This window comes from Eleutherodactylus coqui, chromosome 8 (assembly GCF_035609145.1).
Source record: "Eleutherodactylus coqui strain aEleCoq1 chromosome 8, aEleCoq1.hap1, whole genome shotgun sequence".
Taxonomy (NCBI): Eukaryota; Metazoa; Chordata; class Amphibia; order Anura; family Eleutherodactylidae; genus Eleutherodactylus; species Eleutherodactylus coqui.
In genome coordinates this window covers 134,908,546-134,933,305 of record NC_089844.1, presented here as the reverse complement: position 1 = coordinate 134,933,305, position 24,760 = coordinate 134,908,546, and the positions used below count along the sequence as shown (strand labels likewise).

The 24,760-nt window shown below is 45.0% G+C and overlaps 1 protein-coding gene across 1 annotated transcript in view; it reads right to left on the bottom strand.

Moving 5' to 3' along the window:
- Positions 1–24,760, bottom strand: part of ABCA3 (ATP binding cassette subfamily A member 3) — a 41,096-nt gene that overhangs the window by 8,599 nt on the left and 7,737 nt on the right. Inside the window, exons 2-21 of the mRNA XM_066576449.1 lie at positions 22,547–22,627; positions 21,645–21,900; positions 19,828–19,955; positions 19,118–19,283; positions 16,815–17,074; positions 16,547–16,663; positions 16,019–16,139; positions 15,240–15,413; positions 14,941–15,122; positions 14,545–14,691; positions 13,161–13,290; positions 6,340–6,494; positions 6,094–6,249; positions 5,796–6,006; positions 5,234–5,384; positions 4,358–4,456; positions 4,079–4,262; positions 2,398–2,704; positions 1,883–2,156; positions 853–1,057 (exon numbers count right to left, since the gene is read on the bottom strand). Of these exons, the coding sequence (XP_066432546.1) occupies positions 853–1,057; positions 1,883–2,156; positions 2,398–2,704; positions 4,079–4,262; positions 4,358–4,456; positions 5,234–5,384; positions 5,796–6,006; positions 6,094–6,249; positions 6,340–6,494; positions 13,161–13,290; positions 14,545–14,691; positions 14,941–15,122; positions 15,240–15,413; positions 16,019–16,139; positions 16,547–16,663; positions 16,815–17,074; positions 19,118–19,283; positions 19,828–19,955; positions 21,645–21,900; positions 22,547–22,600 (3,477 nt within the window). The 5' untranslated portion in view covers positions 22,601–22,627. The remainder of the gene's footprint in view (positions 1–852; positions 1,058–1,882; positions 2,157–2,397; positions 2,705–4,078; positions 4,263–4,357; positions 4,457–5,233; positions 5,385–5,795; positions 6,007–6,093; positions 6,250–6,339; positions 6,495–13,160; positions 13,291–14,544; positions 14,692–14,940; positions 15,123–15,239; positions 15,414–16,018; positions 16,140–16,546; positions 16,664–16,814; positions 17,075–19,117; positions 19,284–19,827; positions 19,956–21,644; positions 21,901–22,546; positions 22,628–24,760) is intronic.

The following is a 24,760-nucleotide window of genomic DNA, read 5'->3' as shown; positions in this document are numbered from 1 at the left end:
TTAATCAGTTGATCAGTGGGGATTTCAAGCGGTGGACCCCCGCAAATTAACCATCGATGCCCTATCCTGAGAATAGTTTATCAATAGTGTAGTCCTGGAAGACCCCTTTATTTGCAACCACAAATTTTCAGATCCAGAATGTGGCACTGTATTTTGTTACTTTTCATAGGATCTAATGGAACATGATTGTATTGATGAGTAAGACATTTGTGTCCACTAACTCCTAAAAGGTGGGAGCGAAAATAATGTACTAGTTACATAGCGAACCCAATCTATCACTGAGCCCTCCCGTGCCAATTAAGAGGTTCTGCAGACTTGATAAAAGTAATAAAGTTCTTGAAAGAAGTCTGAAGTTATCACAACAGCCCTCCCGATTACGTGATAGGTTCAGTCAAGACACTGTAATGTGTACCTCTATTTTAAAAGGGCCATTTAGGGGCACAAATGCACGCACTAGCTTACTTTAAAGGCCCATTTAGACGCAACACTTATAGCTCAAAAGACATCTTTTGAGCGATAAGCGTGTGCATTTACACGGCAAGATGATCGCTCAAAATTCGCTCAAACGGTAGTTTGAGTGACTTTTTTGAACATTCACTTTGCATAAGTGTGTAAATGCAGGGCCGCTTGTCTTCTGTATACAGCTGTTTTCTTCTCTGAGCGCTCAGTTGGTGTACAACTGGTATCTGACTACTACAAGCATGCTAAAGAATTAATTGGCACAGAATTTTGGACCTGAAAATAAACCAAATGTTAAAAAAATGTTGCTTTACTTAGGTGTTTGGAGTGAAAATTAACACAAAAAGATACAAAATTCAGAAAAATTAAGGTGACAGTACACAGATCACTTACAAGCATAAGTGCACATGGAATTTGGAAGTTTAGCAGATCCCACGTCAGTGCAGACAGCCAATAACTGAAGGAAGATGCTCCGCTCACAAACTGCACATGTTTAGACTTTACCGCCCGCTCCCCAACGAGCAACAGGGAGAAGGTGCTAGCCAAAGATGCCATTCCATATAGAAGATTAATGGCAATGGCAAAACCAGTCTGACCCCTGTAAAAGATGACAGAAGTATTAAACTTAACACACTGCATATCTGAGAACAATACCTTTCTCTAATACAAAAGGTACTACGCTAATACTGGAGAGTCTTCCATACGGCCTCCCCCTTCATTAGCAAGAGCAGTACTATCATAGTAGCTAACCTGCAGATGCACCAAAGGGAAGCTCACTGCATGCAGATTTACACAGTTCTAGCTGTATATTTACATGTACACTTACTCTTCCTAGCAGTGGCTACATGCAAACAAAGTGACCAGGGAATTACGCATTTTAGATTTTTGCACATGGCAGCTACCTTCCAATAAATGGTGCTGTGGAGGCAATTTTCCATCCTCCATTTTCATACCCGTTTCCCAGAGTGCATTGCATTACCATACAATGCACCCTGGGAATGATATATGCAAACAGAAAGATGGAAAAATGCCTCCACAGAGCCACCTATTGGAACAATAACTTTCCAAATGACATAATGAGGTAATAGTGGAGTGTTTCTCACACAGCCCCCACTTTATTAGCAAAAGCAGCGCTGTAATAGTAGCTACCTGCAGCCACTACTTGGGGAAGCTCGGTGCATGCAGATATATACAGCTCCCACTCCGTACTAACTGCATATTTCCATAAGCTCCCCTTGCAGTGGTTGCATGCATATTCGCATAGGACAACTACCTTCAAATAGGTGGTGCTGCAGGGGGGCATTTTTCCCTAGTCTTCCATTGGCATAACATTTTTCCAGTGAGCATTGCATGGCATATCAGACTCCCTACGCCCACATAGCACTCAAAAAGTAAGTTAGATGCACCTTAAACATCTACTTACTCAAGGAGTTGATCCCGAGCAGTTTCAGTCGTGTTTCGTGGTTGAGGGTAGTTTGTTACTGAAATAGAAGCATTGGGACCAGCCACCAGTCTGAACAGAGTGTTATCAGCCAGTGCCAGTGCTGCAGCTACCGCGTGGTAGGCCTGGTTGTTGAAACGGGCTTTGACATTGTAACGTGAGCCGAAGCGTTGGATCTCTGCAGCACAGACGCAGTGTTCAGCAAACAGGGCACCTTCCTCATTTGCTTTAGCCAGAAGATAATCATCAAGGTCACCTGAAGGCACAGCAACAATACAATTAGTACAGAGGTAAGGCATTGACGTTTTTGTGGACTTGCTATGCAGCATCCGTTGGATTATAAAGATATTATTGGCAGGCTAATGAAACTGAACAAGCAAGAAAATGTGTGCCATGAGGTCTGAAGTTATACAGCTCTAGAGCAAGGTATGTGGTTTAAGAGACTGAGGACTTAGGAGTGAACTCATCCCCAAGGACCCTTCAAGCTGTAATAATACCTATCACTTCCTGGGGCTCAGCATATTTCTCATCCAGTTGGTCTCTGAAGTTCTCTGCCAGGGTCTGCAGTAGGAAGGAAGCATTAGGAGGCAGCGAGTATGGCACTGCTGTGTGTCCATAAGGTGCCAGGCTCAGTTTCAGCGGTGGGGAGTCTTGAGGTCCAGGGAATGTTTTCCCCACAACTAGAGCCAATGTGGTGAATACCAAGGGAACCAAGAACTGTCCAACAACGATCTTCCAGTTTCTCCAGCTATAAGAAGCTCGCTTTACAAAAAGTGCGTAGAACTGCTGGCACCAGAGGGAACACTAAGAGGGAAATAAGAAAAAAGAGAAAAGGTGTAAGGTAAATGATGATCTAAAGCAGGTTATATATTGTATTCAGTTAATAGCGAGATCAACAAAGATTTTTAGTTTTTATTTTAGCTAGTTATAAAATAAAGTTTCAGCTCCTATTCAACACCAAGAACGAGAGGAAGGCAATACCTTCTGCTGCACGTAGACAAGGAGCAGCTAAATGGATGGTTGAACACATTGATTTCAAAACGTGAGATTTGAAAGACTCTATACACGATTGTAACCAATTTTGCTCATTTGCAGTGTTTCTAAACTCCGGTCCTCACAACCTCCAACAGGTCAGGTTTTTAGGATTTCCTCAGGTGATGTAATTATTGCCGGTGCCTCGGACGTTGCCACAGGTGTTCTCTCACGTCGGATCGTAGGTCTAGGGGTAGGATCCTGGATGGCAACCTGCTATCCCCATGGTCTTAGGGGGTATGGCTCTGCCAAATGTTTAATTTAACTTGCGGTTGCGTTTTGGCAAGCGGTCTCATTAGCGCAGTAGGTAGGTGCTTCAGTGTCATAATCTGAAGGTCGTGCGTTCGATCCTAGTATGAATCCATTCTCATTTTGTAGAGGAGGGATTAGTTCAAATGGTAGAAGGCTCGCTTAGCGTGTGAGAAGTAGTGAGATCGATGCCTGCATCCTCCAAAACTTCTACTTGGCAATTCCTTCAAATGAAGGGGCAGTGTTCTTTTAGATGATTTAGTGAATCCTGCACTGAGCAGGGGGTTGGACCCGATGACCCTGGAGGTCCCTTCCAACTCTACGATATTCTCAAATGATGGTCTGTTGGGAAGGGGGGGGGGGGAAAGAAGATTTCCAAATCTGATTTTTTAAATCAAGACTAATTTGTCAAGTTGCTATATTTTTCATTTTAGTTGCATAGGTAATCTTGCATTTAAGCTTTGCATTGCACTAAGTCACACTGCATAATAATAAGTGATCTATCTCTGATCTAACCCTTTGTAAAGAAAAGGCATACAGTATACTCTATGCAATGCTTCCTCACATGAAAACATGGTTAGCTACTTTATTAAATGGGTTGCAGACTCTCTCGTCCGATTGGACATTTGCCATGGAGAGAGGCAACTGCAAGGTGGGCAGTTGAGTTGCAGAGGTAACCATCTGACATTAAGTGAGCATCATGCACCGATCCCATTAACTGCAATAGAACCCATGCAGAATAAACATTGAGCGTTGCACTGCTACTCTGGTAACTGTTCTGCCAAGAGTGTGGCATCTCTCCAGGCCTAATGTTGATCAGAGGTAAGTGTATGCCTGGACAGCGCTGTTAAAAACACCCAGTAAGCAATACAATCTTCTACTAACTCTACTTCTTACCCCTCCATTAAGCTTGATGTTGGAGCAATCCTCAGTAATCAGGACTCCGCTGTCCTCGGTGCAGTCGCTCATGGAGCAGGATTCCTCCGCCGACCAGTCATTTGCTCGGCGCTCATGCTGATACTGGAGAGCAGGTAGCTGAATAGCCTGTATGTCCAGACTGCTGTCTACTAATTTCCCCACTCTGCAAAGTAGAAAAAGGTCGAATCAGATATCTGACAGAATATGGGTACCAATGTATATGGAGACATGAAGATGTGGGGGAAAAAAATCCCTCACCGTAGAAATACTTCCTCCATAGTGGTGACCGATGCTCCATAACTGGCAATACCCAACTCATCACGACGAAGCTCCAGCTCAGAGAACAGTGGCTCAAACCTAAAAAATATGGGTGAGCAGAGGGTCAATGATATCATAAATTGAACAGCGTTCCGAATACCAGACCCTGGCTGAGTATCAGGGAGTGTGATACCAACTGGTCCCTTACATTAGTGGAAATAAAAGACTGGTGTACACTATGCTAGTAAAAGTATTTGGACACCCATATCAGTAGAATAGATCGTGTCTTATTAGCGTATCATGTGTCCTAAATAATGCTACATAGAATGCAGACCCTAGGAGGTGGCAGCCATAGTTTGTGATGGGAACTGAACTCTACTGGATATACGGGTTATGGCACTGGATACAAGCCGTCCATCACAAAGCGCAATGCATCGACTCGTCCACAACAGTGCAAAGCCATAGTTCCAACAAGACAATGCTTCCTTTTCACAAATCCAATGCAGTTTTATGTTGGTTTTAGGATATGGATGTTCCATAATTGGACCGGCTGAATAGAGTCTGACCTGAACCTACTGAAGATCTTTGGGATGAACCGAAATTTTGGGTCAGAAAATATGAACAGCAGCCATCTTCTTTGAGAGAACTGATCAGGTGTTTGCAGGATGAGTGGAGGAAAAATTCTATCTGAAGTGTATCAGACGTTAGTAAAAAGTATGCCATGGATAGCATTCAATGTCATTAGGGCTAAAGACCACCCCACTAAGTATTAACATACATAAATAAGTACTACTTTTTATTCTTACCCATGTATTCAATTACTTTTGGTAGGATATTGTATACAATAATGATAAATGTCCTTCAGGTGAGGCCTACCTGTGGGTACTCTCCTTAGGCAAGATGTAAGATAGTTCTGCACCAGCATTACTCTCCAAAGTGGCGTGGGGGACGTAGCTGGTAACAAGGGCTGTGATTTCTTCAACTTCACAGTGTTGCTGCTTCACCATCACCATATGGTACCCAGCACCTGCAGAACAATGTGGCAGGAATATGGGATGTGCAACTTTTTAACAGTGCCTAGCCATATTTCACGAGTAAGGTAGGTGAATATGAATATGCATACAAGCAGGCATTTCTCTGCTCTGCAGTTATTCAATGACATATATGCTAAATTATTTTCTATGGTGGTACCGGATAACCATCTAAAGTGTAGGTGGGGTGTCCCAACTCTCCCTTGACAGAAGAGGTCAGCAAAGAGAACAAGAATCGAGGGATGTGAATTTGAACATTTATGATGCTTTTTGGTTTTTTTGGGAGATAAGCTGCCGCCTGAGATGTCTGGCGGCATCCAAAGCTCATGTACACTTGTTTGGCCAACAGCCATATAAGCTGTATGGACACTTTTACACACTCAACATTACTCTGAACCCTCCCTCACCATATTTGCTTTTGAGGAAGAGAGGTGAACCGCAGCATTGTAGCTGTCCCTGAGCAAGGATGGCGACTCGATCTCCTAGAATATCGGCTTCGTCCATGAAATGCGTGGTGAGAAGGAGGGTGCGGTCATGTTTGTGCTGCTGTAAAAGTTCCCATGTGTCCCTGCGGGAGGCTGGGTCCATTCCTGAAGTAGGTTCATCCAGCATAACAACCTTCAATGGATCATATTATATACAGGTCAGGTAAATAACATACAATATGATTCATGGAATGCTACATACATTGTATACGGTTACTACCTTGGACCCTCCTATCAAGGCAATCCCAATGGATAACTTTCGGCAGGTTCCTCCTGACAACTGAGTGCTCACAGCTTTACGCTTCTCTTCAATTCTTAAAATTTGCAAAATCTTATCCACTTCTTCTGGGCATCGCCAACGGGGACATCCTTTCAGCTGTACACAGAGATGAGGGTCAGTAAGTTTTTGGCAAGAAGACGATATACGAAGCTACACTGCTTACTTATTGTTTCATATGATCCTTACAGCTGCATAAAAATAGAGGTGCTCCTCTACCGTAAGACCCTGGAACAAGACATCGTGTTGAGGGCAAAGCCCTAGATTGCGTCTGATAAGGGCGGTGTCTCGAGAGATCTCATACCCTCCAATGTAGCATTCACCAGATGAAGGGGGGAAAAGGCCTGAGTAAAAAAAAAAAAATAAAATCATGTAAACAACTAATGTAAAGAAACACAAAAACCATATATAAAATGGGCTGCTGGAGATTAGAAAATTGTGCATGTCTTTTTTCCATAAACAGCGCCCCTCATGTCCATGAGCTATGCCTCGCATTACAATTCACCACCATTCAAGTACTTCAATATCAGACAAAGCCCATGGTCAGGAGCAGCGCTGTGTCTGAAAAATGTTAAAAAGTAAATAACAAAAAATTATACACACACGCACACTATATATGTATATATATATATATATATAAAATTATGTGCCAGTGAATATGAGTAGAAAAGGCATCTCTAGCTTACATGACAAAGTTCAAAATTGGTGGCAGCTAAGGGAACGAATTCGAGTGAATGGCAAATGTGACCTTTCAAGGTGACATGGCGGGCTAACAATCCTACATACATGATTAATCAGCCGATTGTCAGGTGCTGCCGGACTAGTACGCTGGCCGGCCGTAGTAGTTGAACTAAATGGGGTAGCAGGGGTGAGAGAGATCTGCTGTAGACTCTGGCATGACCTGTTGGTGGATTTAACCCGTCATTTGGGGGATTTACACTAACAGCGGCTTTTAAAGAATTAACATCAAAGTCGCGGCAGCACTCCGCTGGATTCAACCACAAAAGCGGGAGATGGCAAAGAAAAATGCGCAAAAAGCTCACGTAGGAGGACCCGACTCCCTTGAGCCCTCAAAGACCATCAATACAAAAGAATAAAGTAGCGAGCAGCGCCAGAGATGGTTATTTGTTGCTAAAAATGCATCAATGGATGCTTCTTTATTGCATTTAAGAAATCCAGTAACGCACAACGTTTCAACCCAGCAAGGGTCTTTCTCAAGTGCATAAAAACTATACAAAACACATACAGAATTTATATTAACCTCCACCAATACACAAACACCATATAATTATAAAACCACCCACTTGCACCTGAAGATCATAGGCACACCGTCATGCTTCAGGTGCAAGTGGGTGGTTTTATAATTATATGGTGTTTGTGTATTGGTGGAGGTTAATATAAATTCTGTATGTGTTTTGTATAGTTTTTATGCACTTGAGAAAGACCCTTGCTGGGTTGAAACGTTGTGCGTTACTGGATTTCTTAAATGCAATAAAGAAGCATCCATTGATGCATTTTTAGCAACAAATAACCATCTCTGGCGCTGCTCGCTACTTTATTCTTTTGTATTGATGGTCTTTGAGGGCTCAAGGGAGTCGGGTCCTCCTACGTGAGCTTTTTGCGCATTTTTCTTTGCCATCTCCCGCTTTTGTGGTTGAATCCAGCGGAGTGCTGCCGCGACTTTGATGATTGGATGACGGATAATGGACTCCATGCAGCAGGCACCCACGGATCGAGTTGGACTACCATTAACGGCACGAGATGGGCCGGTTTATTCCAGTACTTTCACCTATACACAGGTAGAAGCTGATAAAATCTACTCTAATATGATTGTTGACGGATCTTTTTTGGATATACCTAATGCTAATGCATTACAGAAGAAATGGGAAGCACTTAACAAGCATTTGATTTCATATCAGTTGCATCTTGCGACCCTGCGGGAATATTATGGTGTGGGAAGGATCCCACGGGGACTTAGATCTCATATAAGACCAACTATGTTTGCTGATAATAAAGACTTTTGCTCCAAATTTATAGGAATTACCAACAAATATGCGTTTGATTTGATGCTTTTGAACATGGAGTTCCTACAGGCGGAGATTAAAACATCCCAAGAACAGCTGAAGGACTTTGAGGACGAACTCATGACGAGCATGAAACCGGACGATCTACAGCAGCTCAAGAATAAATGCGATGTTTTCCTTAAAAAATATAGGGAAGACACAGAGAGTGTAAAGAGGAATAAATGGTTCCGGGACACAGAGGACTACAAGAGCGGCCATATATTCAATTGGCAGTCTTCTGGGAAACAGAGACAGAACCCGCAGGCTCCGAAACGAATTCGGGGTCATAGGAACCCACGACGACCGAGGCCCCCACAAAGGTTTGGGTTTACATCCGCCAGTTCGGAATCCATGGATGAAAACCCCCCTGTGACTGACAATGCAAGGTTGGATTTTTTAGAGCAACGCCCTCCTCGTCAGAGGGCACACCTGGGAAGCGGCAGCGTAATAGGCGGGGCGGAAAGCGACATCAACGATGGAGGAAGACCAAGATTGGGGATCCAGACAAGATCGCACAGGAGACAGAGGAATTAGCCACGGATCAACTGTTGGTGGTAAATATATCCTCCAGAACATTAAATGATATGGAGACTAAGGTACTGTCCCGTGGGTTATCTTTTTGTGAGGTCCCACGTACTGATTGGTTTCAATTGGACATTGACTGCCGTCGTCTTTATAGATCGCTTAAGCTCAAGGCATATTTTGCTACTAATATTGAGAGTTTGTCTACCAATGTACATCATGAAACTAGTTTTTCAATGAGGCGATTAGGACTACGGAATAAAAGTTCCTTCCAACCACCAGGCACTTATGGCGGGGTTGAAGCCTTTGAAAAACTAGTTTCGCATGACCTGAATAAGCTAAAATGTGAGCAGTATAAATATGTCCATAGGAATAACATCAGTAAGAATGAGGCCCTAGCATTGAAGGGGCTAAGCAAAGATGCGTCGGTTACTATTAGAGCTGCGGACAAAGGGGGTGCAATTGTGATAATGGATACAGTCTATTACCATCATGAGATTATGTCACAATTAGGCGATGACACCACGTATGAGCGACTGGTGGGTAACCCAGTGTTTAAATTACAAAATGAACTACGATCAGTGTTGGATGAGGCCCATCGAGCGGGAATTATTGATAGAAAATTACACGATTTCCTATTTGTCCCATATCCGATTACCCCGGTGATCTATACGCTCCCCAAAATCCATAAAAACCTTCATCAACCCCCCGGCAGGCCTATTATTTCAGGTAGGGATTCCCTATATAGTAAAGCCTCTATTTTTTTGGATAAGGTGCTCAGGGAATTTTCGGTTAAAGCCAGGTCTTATATAAAAGATACTACAGATTTTCTGACGAAATTATGTAATATTGATATTTTGCCTACTTCCATCTTAGGATCCTTTGATGTTGTTGCACTGTACACCAATATTCAGCACGCAGCCGGACTTGAGGCGGTATGTTCCTTTTTGAATGAATCTGACCTGGACAATGCGAAGATGCAATTTATACTCACATTGTTAGAACTCATTTTGACCAACAATTGCTTCATGTACGGTGAGAGCTATTATAGACAGCGGCGGGGAACCGCAATGGGGACGAACGTGGCCCCGACATATGCTAACCTGTACATGACGCATTTCGAAGAAAAGAGTGTATATGCATCTGCGCATTGGCCCAAGGTGAGATTCTGGGCAAGGTACATTGACGACATTTTTTTGATTTGGGATGGCACTGAGGCGGAATTGCAGAGGTTTCACGATGAGTTGAATGGTGTTCACTCTGATCTTAAATTTACTCTTACCCATTCCAAAGAAAGGGTGCAATTCCTGGACGTGATGGTATACAAGGAGGGAGGGTCCCTTAAAACAGATCTATACACCAAGGAGACGGACAGGAATAGTCTGCTGCTATATAACAGTTGCCATCCCCCCAAAATGCGTGATTCGTTACCTTGGAGCCAACTACTGCGGGTACGCAGGATAGTGGTTGATGAGCATGTTGACCACAGGCTTGACGAAATGCACCGGAGATTCTATGCCAGAGGATATCCGGAGCGGATCGTCAAGCCTCTGGTCACCAAAGCAAGGGACATTAAACGCGAAACCCTTCTCTGCGTCAAGCAAAGAGAAAAGACGCTCACGCGTATTCCGTTTGTATCGACTTTTGGCCCCATGAGTGGACGTATAGCTAACACTCTGAGGAGACATTGGTCGATTTTGAACCAATGCCATCCTGAGGTGATAGAATTCAAACATTCACCCCTCATGTCCTATCGACGTGGGCCCAATTTCAAAGATAAGTTGGTGCACACAGTGAAAAAGACCCAGACACAAACACAGAGGCTACTTGCGCCACCTAAGTTGGGGAACTTTCCGTGCCTCAACTGTTCGTGTTGCAACAACATGACTAAAGGCAATTCGTTTATACACCCCCGGACGGGCAAGCGTTACCCAATTAGGTACAGGTTTACGTGTAACGGCTCTTACATCATCTATGTCATTACGTGCCCATGCGGTCTCATCTATGTAGGTGAGACTACAAAGGAATGTAAGACAAGAATCTCGAAACACAAAAGTACGATCCGTACAGAAAAATCCGATGTGCCGGTGGCTAAACATTTCGTAGATTCCCACCATGCCATAAGCCAATTGAAGTTTCAAATAATAGACTGTGAGCCATTGAACAGCAGAGGTGGTAACAGAGAGAAATGTCTGAAGCGTAGGGAAGCAAGGTGGATTTTTGAATTAGATGCATTACACCCAAATGGCTTGAATTTAGAATATGACCCCTTACCATTTCTTTGAAATTTGATCCGTCAGATCCTGTATTGATTTTAATTTGTCGTTTCTGTTTTTGTATCCTCAGATCATGCACCGCCTGCGTTGCTGTGTCCACAACCGTTTTGCTATTGCAACACTGTTCCTTCTGATTTTGGTTTATTCTGATGCGGCTTTATAGTAAGCATAGTATGACCACACAGATATAGAAAACTGATGTTCGACAGTTATTGAGTGTTAAAGGAGATGTCCCGCGCCGAAACGGGTTTTTTTTTTTTTAAACCCCCCCCCCCGTTCGGCGCGAGACAACCCCGATGCAGGGGTTAAAAAAACCACCCGCACAGCGCTTACCTGAATCCCGGCGGTCCGGTGACTTCAATACTTACCGCTGAAGATGGCCGCCGGGATCCTCTATCTTCGTGGACCGCAGCTCTTCTGTGCGGTCCACTGCCGATTCCAGCCTCCTGATTGGCTGGAATCGGCACGTGACGGGGCGGAGCTACACGGAGCTACACGGAGCCCCATAGAGAACAGCAGAAGACCCGGACTGCGCAAGCGCGGCTAATTTGGCCATCGGAGGCCAAAAATTAGTCGGCACCATGGAGACGAGGACGCCAGCAACGGAACAGGTAAGTATAAAACTTTTTATAACTTCTGTATGGCTCATAATTAATGCACAATGTATATTACAAAGTGCATTATTATGGCCATACAGAAGTGTATAACCCCACTTGCTGCCTCGGGACATCTCCTTTAATAAAGGATTTTTTGCAACTTTACACCATCTGGTATTTATCTATCTGTATGACAATATTCTTTATGAGACTGCTCCATTAGGGGTATTTTCCAGAATATGTACTGTATATAGGTTGAGGCTCTGTATTATGCTGCCTTTTTATGTTGCTGGATAGTTACCGGCACCTGTAATAGATAAAACCTGCTGTGATGACAACCACCGCTGTGAGCGGTAGGCTAATGGATCTATTTATAGAAACCACTGCGGAGCCTGTGCTCCGACGCTGCCATAGTAACGGAGGACTCCGTCGGCAGCTTTCCTGTATGACCCTGCTGTGAGCAGCGGGTTAATGAATCTATTTATAGTAACGATTGCGGGGCTGGTGCTCCGGTGCTGTCATAACAACAGAAGACTCCGTCGGCAGCTGTGCTGTATAACTCCGTTGTGCGATCGCGGAGTTTATGTTCCGACGCTGCCATAGCAACGGAAGACTCTGTCGGCAGCTCCGCTGGAAGATTCCGCACGCATGCGTAGTAATTGCATGCATTGTCAGAACATCGGATGACGAGTTTGAACAGCGCGGCGCCTGCTGATGACATCGGAAGCCGGCAATTATGGAAAGGAAGAGGAACGGGTTGTGGACCAGCATGCATGACGGTGTGCCTATGATCTTCAGGTGCAAGTGGGTGGTTTTATAATTATATGGTGTTTGTGTATTGGTGGAGGTTAATATAAATTCTGTATGTGTTTTGTATAGTTTTTATGCACTTGAGAAAGACCCTTGCTGGGTTGAAACGTTGTGCGTTACTGGATTTCTTAAATGCAATAAAGAAGCATCCATTGATGCATTTTTAGCAACAAATAACCATCTCTGGCGCTGCTCGCTACTTTATTCTTTTGTATTTAAAGAATTAACAGTCCCGATTGGCCGTGCGGCCGATTGGAGCTGTTGCCACTGGGTGTTGGCTGTAATAAACAGCCTGCACCCGCGATGTATGATGAGATAGTCGCGCGATCACTCTTCATACATAACCTGACCCCGCAGGGCGTAATTGTTCGTCCTATAGCGGGAAGGGGTTAATGAAATAGAACTGATGAAATTGATAAATTAAAAGTCCACTTTCTGCAGCAGGTATTAAATAAAGTGCATTTCTAATTTATCAATTTCATCAGTTCTGTTCGATCAATATTTGAAATCCACCAACAGGTCGCACCAGAGTCTAGATCTCTCTCACCTCTGCTACCCCAGCCATTATAGAAGCAGAATGCCCAACAACAAGAACTGCTGCACTTCAGCCTTTATTTACAGCGGTAAAACAAGAAAAATTACAAGACCGATGAGACGCACAGGCTATTAAATGAGAGTAAGTGGTCTCAAAAGTTAGGTACTCTTTAAAAGAAAAAGCTTCTTGAATATTTCCCATCACATACCTGTCAGCATAGATAAAGTTGTACTCTTGCCAGCTCCATTATGTCCCAATAGTACAGTAATCTGTCCTTCATACATGTTAAGTGTCAGATCTTGCACAGCAACTCGCCCTTTACCATTTACACGGAATGCCTGAGGAACAAAAAACAAAATGATGGGCTGGTGTTTATCATAATCAATATAATACTATGGTTAATTGTATAATAAATGTACTAAAACTAGTTTTATTAGGTAAAATGCAGCAGAAGAAATTATACATACGAGTCAGATGCTTAAACTAGAATATAACAAAGCAATACTTTTGCTTTATATACCTTTTCACATATCAGACACATCAGAAGATAAGGTCAGTAGGGATCAGTAGGAATCCCTAGTTTACTAAATAGGCCCTAGTGCAGTGGTAGCAAACCTGAGGCACGCAGAGCCCTCCCTGCTGCCATGCATGCCGGCGACTGCTCACCACGGTAGTGAATACAGGCAGGGGTGTCGCGGTTCCCTTGCCGGTATTCACTCAGTGGCGCTGCTAGCGGCGCTGATCCTAGCGCACACTGTGACCTCAATGTACACCCGGCATACTTCCTATAACATCGCTATAACCGCTGGGGCCGCTCCGTGGGCTGACGCTATAACCTCTGGGGCCGCTTCGTGGGCTGCCGCTATTACTGCTTGGGCCGCTCTGGGGGTCCCTATTACAGCTGGGGTATGTTTACACATGGAGGAAAAGATGCAGAATGTCCTCAACGGAAATTTCCGTGGCAAATTCCGCAGCATTTCCGCGTCCAAAAAGCTGTCAAAATCTGCACCCTGTCTATTTTGAAACAACCCTTTCCTTTTTATAACGACAGAGGTAAAATTATATGTCGTGGTAAGCCCCCTCCCCTGAAGTGTTGGCACTCTGCGGTAAATAAGTGGGTTTTGGGTTGCAGTTTGGGTACTCTGTCTCTAAAAGGTTCGCCATCACTGTACTAGTGCTATTGATCAGATCTCTGCTGCAGACCGAAACGCGTCCTTTCTGTGTGACTTATGTTTTGACACTTTAATAATAAAGGCTTTGAACCTTCAAACACAAGCAGCGTTTAACCTTTTTGAAAATTAGCTGGATGAACGGCCGTGGTGGACTGTGCGGTCAAGCTGCCTCTGGAAAGGAAAATCAAGCCAGACTTTGAAGCGGGGCCCTATGCAGTGAGGTGGTGAGCATACTAATTTTTCTTACATAGTCATTTTCCTGCCTTTCCACCTTGGACCGCACTCATAGCCATCCTGGGCCACATGTGGCCCACGGGTTAAACTCCCCTGATTTAAACAATAGGTACTACAACTTTAGTAAATCTATTAACAATGAGGAGTTACAGAGCGACATCTAGTGGACATGTAATAGAATTTCACCTTTGTTAAATGTTTAATACGAATGCCCGGTATCAGGTCCGCAGGTTCTTCTTCCAAGTATTCTCCTCTCAAGGCTTTTTCAGGATCTTCGTCATCTTCCTTTTCTATGAATTCTGCATCTCTGGGAGTCCCGCACCAATATGAAGGCTACAATGATACACATAAGTAGTAATGTAGACTTTTTACAACTCTAACTAATCAGAAGGGACAGCAGACCACAAATCACAATGTATTTCCAGTGTATTGTCTATGTTTAATTCTATTCAACACTTTGATATTTCCAATGTCAGACCACAATGGTTAAACACTGGGCAGACTGGGATATTGATGGTTTTTAGACATAAAAAGTCTGTTGTAAGAGGAAAATGAGGTACAGCTGAGAAATGGGTTCCTTACCAGAAAGCAGAAGTACCAAGGTTGTGGAACTCCATAGTCTCCTGGCATGATGGACTCCACATACCATCCGATGATTGCGTACACAACAGAATCAAGCAGCAGCATTCCCATGACTTGACCCAGAGTGAAGTTGTCATCCACACTGACTGGGGTTAGCAAGTTTGACCACTGAGCTCCTGTACCTAAAGAGGAACCAATGACATAAGACTCCTTGAAATCAATTGTTTAATCTATAAAAGCACATGAAACAAAGAAAAAGGAATTGTACAATAAATAAAGATGCCCTGGTACACACTGACCTTTGCCCTCAAACATTCCAATAAGTTGGGCACCCATGGCCATGCCCACATTGGAAATAAGACAAGAGACCAACTTCTCGCTATGAGTTATCCTGTCGTAACGAGGGGAGATGAAAAAGTAGGGAATGTAGGAGAAGAAATACAGGAACCCACCGGCTGCAGCTGCCACATTTGCTGTAGGAAATAAAAAAAAGACCATGTAAATGTCACTTTCAGTCCCTTCATTGTTATTCAGGGCATGTTCACATGTTGCAGTTTTTGCTGCGGACCCACAGCAGATTTTACCCTTTCAATTGAAAAGGTGAATTTTGCTGTGGATTTGCACTAAAATCGGCTCCAATTCCACTACGTGTCAATGCCCATCGACAGGATAGTTCATTAATAGTAAATTAGTGAGGGTCTGCCCCCCTGAGACCCACAATGATTAGCTGTTAACTGATCTAGTATGCTTGTCCACAGACTTGATTTCTTCAGGAAACAGCTCTGTTCCCACTGCAGTGGCTAGGCTTGGTATTACAGGCAAAGTTCCAATAAAAGTGAATGGCTTGTAATACCAAGCTCGGCCACTACAGTGAAAATGGAGCTACCTGCTTCCTGCAGAAATCAGTTCAGTACAGGAGCACGAAAGTCCAGAAAACACATGATAAGTGGGGGGGTCCTGGACAGCAAACCCCTGATGATCTTCTATTGATGGTCTATCCTAAGGACAGGCCATCAATAGTTTACAACCAGACAACCCCTTTAATGGATACAGAGATGGAGAGAGAATGTATTATTACCTCGTGAGAAAAAGCTGCTGATCATAAAACTGAAGGAGATTGTGGATACGGCAAAAATCAGCAGATAGGCAAAGACCACAGTGGGATCACTTTGAATGAGAACTGCCCCCTGCTCACTGGCCTGAAAGAAAAGGGAATAATGAACAGGCAAAGTCATACGAGACATTCAAGAATAAAAAGTGATGCTCAGTGAGTATTACCAGGACCCCCAGTATGTTATCACATGAAGTCATGGCATAGCCTTATATTTGGGGCACTCACTGATCCTGATCCCCTTAATGAAGGGGCAGAACCTCTCTATCTCTCTCCCAGTGCAGCAACACTCCTGTTCAAGTGAATACAACTGTGGTTCAGGTTGCTGCACTGTCAATACAGAGGAGTGCTGCTGCAAATCTGTGAAGGCAAAGCTATATTATTAAGTGCCGTGGCCCTTCATTCTGATGATGGGGGTCTAGGCAGTTGGACACCCACTAATCAAAAAAAGTAACGGCTTAACATAGCAATCTGCTAAACTTAAGTTTTACTAACCTGGATACAAAGAAGTAACGTGACGAAAAAGGTGGACACCAAGAGTAATAGGAAGAAATGGATGAACCAGGCAGTAGAGTGAAGCCAGGACTTCAGTCCCATCACACGCATGTACTCCTGTAAAATAAGTCACATATATGTCAATCAATAGGCTGTCACATACAAGCTTCTCATTCAGTTTACAACACGACTAGAGAACTGCCCTGATCAAAAGGAAACATTTCCCAAGTCTCGCAAGAGTGAGCTCTCTACGTTATCGGAGCCTTACCTTCAGCTTTCGCTCTTTCTCCATAACCAGAGCCCGCACAATGCTCAGGGAGGTGTAGGTGAAGCTGAGCATAAGAAGCAATGGCAGCTGATTCTGGATAGCCAGGATGAAGAGGTCATTGACGTAGGGTGGGAAGGGGAACCGTCTGATGGAGACATCAATATTATCCAGAAGGGCCCGTCCTGTTTCGTTGGCATGGTAGGAAATGATCGCCCGATCTACATGGTGCTGCACCGCCAGAAAGCACTCTCTATAGTATCCTGAAGGGTAGACAGAAGTGAAGGCGATGTGAATATATCAACTTAGAACCCTAAAAACAAGTAACGAGGGCTCTAATCCCATCTGTATGTTATACTGATAGTGGTGGGTTTTATTTTTACTTGGATCACAATTTCAGTCACCATATTTATCACTGTTTCCTCCCCTAGGCTTAGAAATCACACGACTGACAACCGTGTAGAGAACGGCGCGCTCCAGTTATGAACACAGCTGAACATTAAACGTTCGCTGCGTCTCCAGTCATCACTTATAAACTTCTGCCAGAAGATGCGGTGACATACATATAATTAGAGCGACTAACATACAGAAGACATTAATAGTACTGGAGAAAAGTGTCAGCATTAGCTACAATGTAGATAGAAACCAGGCTACGGGGGCGAAGGCGGGGAGCGCAACGGCTGCGGGGGCGAAGGCGGGGAGCGCAACGGCTGCTGGGGCGAAGGAGGGGAGCGCAACGGCTGCTGGGGCGAAGGCGGGGAGCGCGGGGGCGAAGGCGGGGAGCGCAAAGGCTGCGGGGGCGAAGGCGGGGAGCGCAAAGGCTGCGGGGGCGAAGGCGGGGAGCGCAAAGGCTGCGGGGGCGAAGGCGGGGAGCGCAAAGGCTGCGGGGGCGAAGGCGGGGAGCGCAAAGGCTGCGGGGGCGAAGGCGGGGAGCGCAAAGGCTGCGGGGGCGAAGGCGGGGAGCGCAAAGGCTGCGGGGGCGAAGGCGGGGAGCGCAAAGGCTGCGGGGGCGAAGGCGGGGAGCGCAAAGGCTGCGGGGGCGAAGGCGGGGAGCGCAAAGGCTGTGGGAGTGAATACGGGGAGCGCAAATACTGTAGGAGTGAATATGCGGAGCGCAAATACTGTGGGAGTGAATATGGGGAGCACAAATACTGTGGGAGTGAATACGGGGAGCGCAAAGCTGTCCGGTTCTGTTCTCTAGAAACCTTCATAGAAGTATTTTTTGACAGCAAAAACAAAAACAAAAAACCCCACTGTCTGCTACACTATTCCTGCCATCAAAAGGTAATGGAAAGCCAGTGGATCCCAAATACCCTTTGGCACAAAATGCAGTACATTAGGCTATGTTCACGCGGGGTGCGTTTGTGGCAGAATGTACACAGCAGACATTCTGCAGCAGATCCGCAGCTGAAAGTCTGCATCAAAACTGGTACCATTTGGTGCGGATTTTGACGCGGGTTTATACCACAAATTGTGGTGCAGAATTCACCCTTTCATTGAGAGGAAGTAAATGCTGCAAGCATAAAGCAGCGATACACTTTACAGGCTGCGGATTTAACTTCTGCTCTGCATGTCAATTTCCGCACGGCTTTTGTGCGGATTTTTCCAGCAGCATGCGGTCGAGATTTTCAAAACCTCATCCACTGCTGCTACTGTAAATGCTGAAGATTTTCTGTGTGAAGGATCTGCATGGAAAATCCGGGGACAATCTGCTCCGTGTAAAACATGGCCTAACAGTACTGGTGCTATGCTGTTATCAGCAAAGGGTCGTAAATGTATATTACAGCTGTAACTCTCCTGCAATGGCTGCAAATGGACATAACTCCAATCCCGGCCATGTGGTCTGATGGATGAAATAGTTAATAGTGATGACAACATTAAGAGGTTTGACAAAGGGAGGGGGCTCCTTCTGGCACCCAATCAGTGCCGACATGTTGCCACAGTTGCTGGGGACTTAAAGAACGCCCTTAGATCTACCATGTATGTATGCCAATTAAATCCTGCCAGAGACAGTAATGACCAATTAGGATAAATTTAACGGGATTTACAAGACCCTAAATTTACATGTGAAAACCAGAACCCCCAAAAACAAATAGCAGATTTGTTTCAGATCCCCCCCCCCCCCCCAGAAATGATTTTATAAAAATTTTTCAATACGCGTTATGTATCCAAACGACTCATTCCCAAAAAAACAAGCCCCTATACACAATGCATGAGGGAGGAGTCTGTCAATCCTGTTCTACTTCCCTTTAAATCCAAAGCCTGTACAAATAGAGCCACAAAAGCAGAAGAAAATCCAACCTCACCTGGTGTGCCTCCTGCTGCATCACCTGGCTCCCGAGGCCCTGGAAGTTGGAAGAGTGGATATAAGTATCTTGTGTGCCAGTTTCGATCCACATTTGGGTTAAGTCCAGATTGCTCAACGAGTGGAGCATTGCGAGGGCTGTATTTAAACCGCAACTTGTAGTGGACCTGTGCAAAATAATATAGAGCAGACAAGAGTCTTACGCTATTCTATACATGCATATACGTGTTTTTAGGCAACTTTCCAGAGGCTTGGGATGGCATATAAATCTGCATGGCTATGAAATGTAATTGCATTAAAAGTCCATACAATGCACCAGGACAGGCTGTTAGAAATGGCTACAGCATCTATAGGAGAAGGGCTGTATACAAAAGGAATACTGTTGCACAACTACTTCTGCTGCTCCTATGAAATTGCTCGACACGCGAGAGCCGTGCAATTTATTTAAGATCCCATTGAAATCAATGGGCGATGCATTCCGAGGAACACGAGACACAATAGAACATATCACAATTTTTTCCTCACTGCATCGCTGTGCGGGAAAACATCACTTAAGTGTCTGACTACATTCAAAAGAACGGAGTTCATATTCGCACGAGTCTTGCCAGTCTTACAATGCACAAAACTCGCACGAGATTCCTGCATGCGAGAAACTAGCCTTATTTCCTCCTTCCCCTCCCATATTACCTGTATCAGACTCCAAGTCCTCACCTGTAGTGGTAACGGATCATCGCTGCTATTGAAAGTATGATCGAAGACTAAAGCTGCCAGCACGTTGCCCGACTGATTGTCATGCCTTACGAACTTCTCAAAATCTCCTTCTGTGGGAAATCCCCGGGCTGCGGGCAAAGGCGAGAGTCAAATACAGGAACATAACAAGACGCCTGTGTACTGAACCCAACACATACTGATCACTTCCACGGGATATGACCGATGACATAACTTGATTAGTTTTATTATATTTTTAAATAAAGATTATCTGCAAAGTTGCTTAAATGGATCCAGCGCTGTTGTCCCGCCATCCTCCCAGTGGTGGTTGTTGCAGGAAGTCAGCTGACTGCTGGGGCATCACTGTTCTGAACTCCTGGCATCATGGCACCTAGGATGTCAGCGCCATGATGCCAGGAGAACAGGTAGTGACACTGCAGCGACTTCCTGTGACGACATCTTTCACAACAATCACCGGGAGGACAGTGGGGACAGCACTAGATCCCCGCGGCAGAGAACAGGCAAGTACTGATCTCTCTTACTTTAAGGCTGCTTGCACACGAACGGGTCGTATTCCACATGCGGGAGCACACAGCGGAATCCGACCCTTTGCCCGACTGGCGAACCTGTCTTTTGCCGTCTCGATCTGTGCTGTGGATGGACCCGACGGCTCGCCTTCAGACATACACAGAACAGATTTATTTTTTTTAAAAAAGTTTATTTTTCCCACACTGTCGCTAAGCGATGATGTGGAATCCACGACCTGTCCGCGATGTCAATAACAGACAGGCTGCAGGTTAAACGGCTTCCATTGACTTCAATGGAAGCGGTCCGTGTGGAACAAAAATAGAGCATGCTGCGATTTTTCCTCCGCTCACGGAAATCGCAATTTGTTACTGCAAGTGTGCAGGAAGAAGCGATTTCCCATGGCATGTTATGAACGTATCTGCTGCGGAACTGCACTAATCTGTGTGCAGGCGGCCTAAGACAGTTGGAGCTATGGCAGAAATGTTGTCCGGTAAACTAACCGCCCCCTTAAGGCTAATGCCACGTTTATGGTTCATAAAATTGTTCAAACAAGTGAAACTAAACGATAAATCATTCACTTTAAATGCAGCCAATGACGAACGAAAATCGCGTGCTTCTCGTTCATCGTTCAGTTTTAGCCGGCATAAAAATCTGCAGCGCTTTCAAAAAGTTTATTTATTACCCCTCACCAAGCTGGGTACTTATTTTATCGACCTCGGAAGGATGTAAGTCTGCATCAACCTTGAGCCGGCTACCTGAACCAAGTGGAGATTGAACTCGCAACCTTCAGGTCGTGAGCGAGAGCTTAGGATTGCATTTCTGCTGACTTAGCACTCTGCTCCAGATGGGGCGCCATAAGCTGAAATCCATAGTTTGAGTTCTTACCGTGATCCGCGTGGATCATGCTTGAAGTGCTTTCCATAGGTTAACTATGGAAAGCGCAGCCCGACGTACACGAGCAGAAAATCTATTGCAATTTTCCACTCGTGTCTAAAAATTATGGCATGCCGCGATTTTCCGCGATTAACCTATTGTAATGATAGGTTCATCGCGGTGACTTTAAATGATCTACTGCGTCGGAAATCCTCTTGCGAGGATCCGCCCCGCCCGTGCACGGAGCGGCCTTAGATGTATTGGAGCAACGCAAATTGTTGTAGCAAAACAGCAGCACACATTTACTACTAGAAACACTACCGAAGCAATCCGGAGCAGAGAAGCTGAGGAGACTCATAAGCCGTGACTTCAGAGAGTACATTTAAAGAAACGGGTTAAACAAGAGTGAGTTGTCTTACCTCGGATATCAATAGCTAGCTTCTTCTCCACCGCTTCCACAATGTCCCGCACAACATTACTATTGGATGGAACATACGCTAGCTCCCAAGGTCCAGTATATTTAAAGATATTCGGCAAGTTGAGAAAGTCCACGTTTAAGAAGCGTGTAACATCGGTGTGGTTCTCCGACTTTACCCTATGCCTCAACGCAATAAGGATGACCGAAAACAGGAGCGGTAGCACCAGTTCAATCACCGTCACCAGCACCTGACGTTTCTATGGGGACAAGATACAAAGTTATAATACTTTACTACAAAACTAACAGATTATTCCCTTCTCGGCAGGTTATCCCTTTTCCACAGGATGGGGAATAATGTGCTGTTTGGTGGGGGTTCCCCAGCTGGGACACCCCCGCAGATTTCAGCTCTAACATATGGGCAAAGGAAGCTGCACATGCGCACCTTTGGCTTCATTCACTACAATTGGAGCGCCCATGAAAAATATCCAAGCTTTCAGCTTCGATATTTCTGGGAGACCCATTGAAGTGCATAGAGTAGAGATATGCATGTATGGCTCTTTTGCCGACACTTCGGGATTCAACAGGGCTGGAATCTCTAGTTGGCCCGCAACTAATCAGCAAGTCATGCTCCATCCTGTGGATGTGGGGAAACTCACCTAGATGGGAAAAACCCTTTAAAAGGAACAGGTAATGGCTTGTACATCCAAAATGTGAAGTGGTGGATCACCTTTAGCTGATCTAGAGGAACCTACCTATATTCAGATACAAGCCCACTTTCCTTCTGGTTGCCCTACATATATACAGTAACACATATCACACATATACCCTCCCTCCTCCAATCCAGGAATCACTGCCTACCAATAGCACCTTCATACCCTGCCCTGCAATAATCTGGCTTCTTACCTGCAAGACATAGTTCTTCCACAAAAGGAGCCGCAGCTGCCGTAGCACAACCATTGTAGATCACTCCAGCGGACCCAGAAGCTGTGAAGAATAAGTAGAAAGTGAGCCAAGGAGAAAATCCTGAAATCCCTTCCTGGTTAGAGACCCTTTTCTTACATTATCCCATCGGCCCCCTTTAGCACCTATCCTACAGTATATAACAGACCGACGGGGACTTCTGCATTGGACGTGGACACTTAAGCTGCACCTGTAGATTTCTTTCTTGAAATCCTGTATTGTGTAATGTACTTGAAGGAGGCCATTCCTCCACGATTGAGTCCAAAAAATCCTACAGGTGCCTTCTCTATGAACACGCAGCACTTGTCGCTTTTAAGTGCCCTACACTTTCACCTATTAGGAAGAGTGGAACACTTTTGCAAAAGAAAGTGAGTGCTCAATGAGGCGGAATATTGCAACACGGGCATAACCTGGCGCAATGCTATGTAAAGTCTGCACACCTCAAGTTGGGCACTTTGATGTCGAATTCCTGAATGTAGCAATGCTCTGCAGATCCCTGGTGCGACGCTGTGCAGAACTGGCCTCTGTTGCAGTATTACAATGTTCTCCATATCACAAGGCTGGCTAATCTCTTGCGCAATACTCATATATATCCCAAGTTGTTCTCGGTAAGAACACTAAAACCGGTATGTCGGCCGTAAAATAGGACTTGCAGGGCGGCTTTCCAACTGCTGTGTGTTTAGATGGTAGAGAACACTATAATTAAGCTTGTTCTAGGTTTGTCCTGTTGTCCCGCCATGTGATCCTCAGCTTGGTGTCACTTCTTTTATTTCTGTTTACACAGATGTGTCTTCTTTGTTTTGTTTCCTCTATTTATATATTTTTAGAGCAAACTGACATATGTACACCATTACACTCTGACTGTTTGTTGCCTTTTCAATACTTGCTGTGTTAAAAGTTGTATCAAGTTAAAAAAGTTATTTCTTATCCACAGTATATGGGATAACTTTATGATCAGTGGAGGTCCAACCGCTGGGACCCCCACTGATCCCGAGAATGGGGCCTCTTTGCTTGCCAAGCGAATGGAGGTCAACGCAGGTGAGCGACTGCTCCCTTCACTTTAATGATAGTGCCGGAAATTGCCGAAGCACTTGAATCAGCCATCTCCAGCGCGGCCATTGAAGTGATATTAGTGGCAGTGCACATGTGTAACCTGCTCGCCATTCTTTCAGGTTCAGACCAGACCCCCCCTTCTCTGGATCGGCGAGGTTCCCAGCAGTCGGACCCTCACCAATTAAAGTTATTCCCCATCCTGTGAATTTGGAACAAACTCATTTCTGTCGATAATTTCTGCTAGGAAAAAAAAAAAACAGCTCTTCGAAATGCCGCATTGCTAGCCGGAAATCAAACGGACCTCATTATAGTCAACGGAGGACTATAGGAAAACAGAAATCGCTAATGCCGATGTGAACGAGCCCCAAGATACCTTGTTACAGGAAGTCATCACCCACCGCTGGATTCACTTTTCCTACAGCTATATTCAACCATCATCTCATACCCACCCACCCAGGGGGCGCACTGCATCATTTCCCAGAAGATTGTAAATACTCCTTGCAGTATTTTTGAGGAATATTTTTAATCACGGTGTAGTAGATAATTTGCAGAAATTCTAATTAACAATACACAGACATAAAAAAGGGAAACATAACGTCTCACAAGGCTTCCTGCACAAATAGAGATGTTTGGGAATTCTAAACCCATTTTACACCATACACCGAGCGAGAGGCTGCGATGTCACCCAACTTATCAAAAAGATTTACGAAGTTACACAGGTGACTGGTGAATGCAGAGTAAAGGAGTAGTCACAGCGGGCAGCAGAACAACCACCAATCAGGTAACTGCATGCATTCTGCAACTTGATTTAGGAAAATGCATTAAGTAACAATGCCGCCCCCGCGCAGCCACACCGCTGCCCCCCCCCCACTCTGGCCACCGCGCAGCCACACCACCATCCCCCCCCCCCCTCTGGCCCCACGCAGTGACATCGTCGCCCCCCCCCCCGGGCCCCACGCAGTAACATCGTCGCCCCCCTCTGCCCGCACGCAGTAGTACTCACTCCTTTTCTACCCCATTAGTAAAAATGTCCGCTTTGACTGGGTAACAAATTATGCACACTCTTCTCATTTGCTCCGACTCCGGCACTCCAGTCCTTCCTCC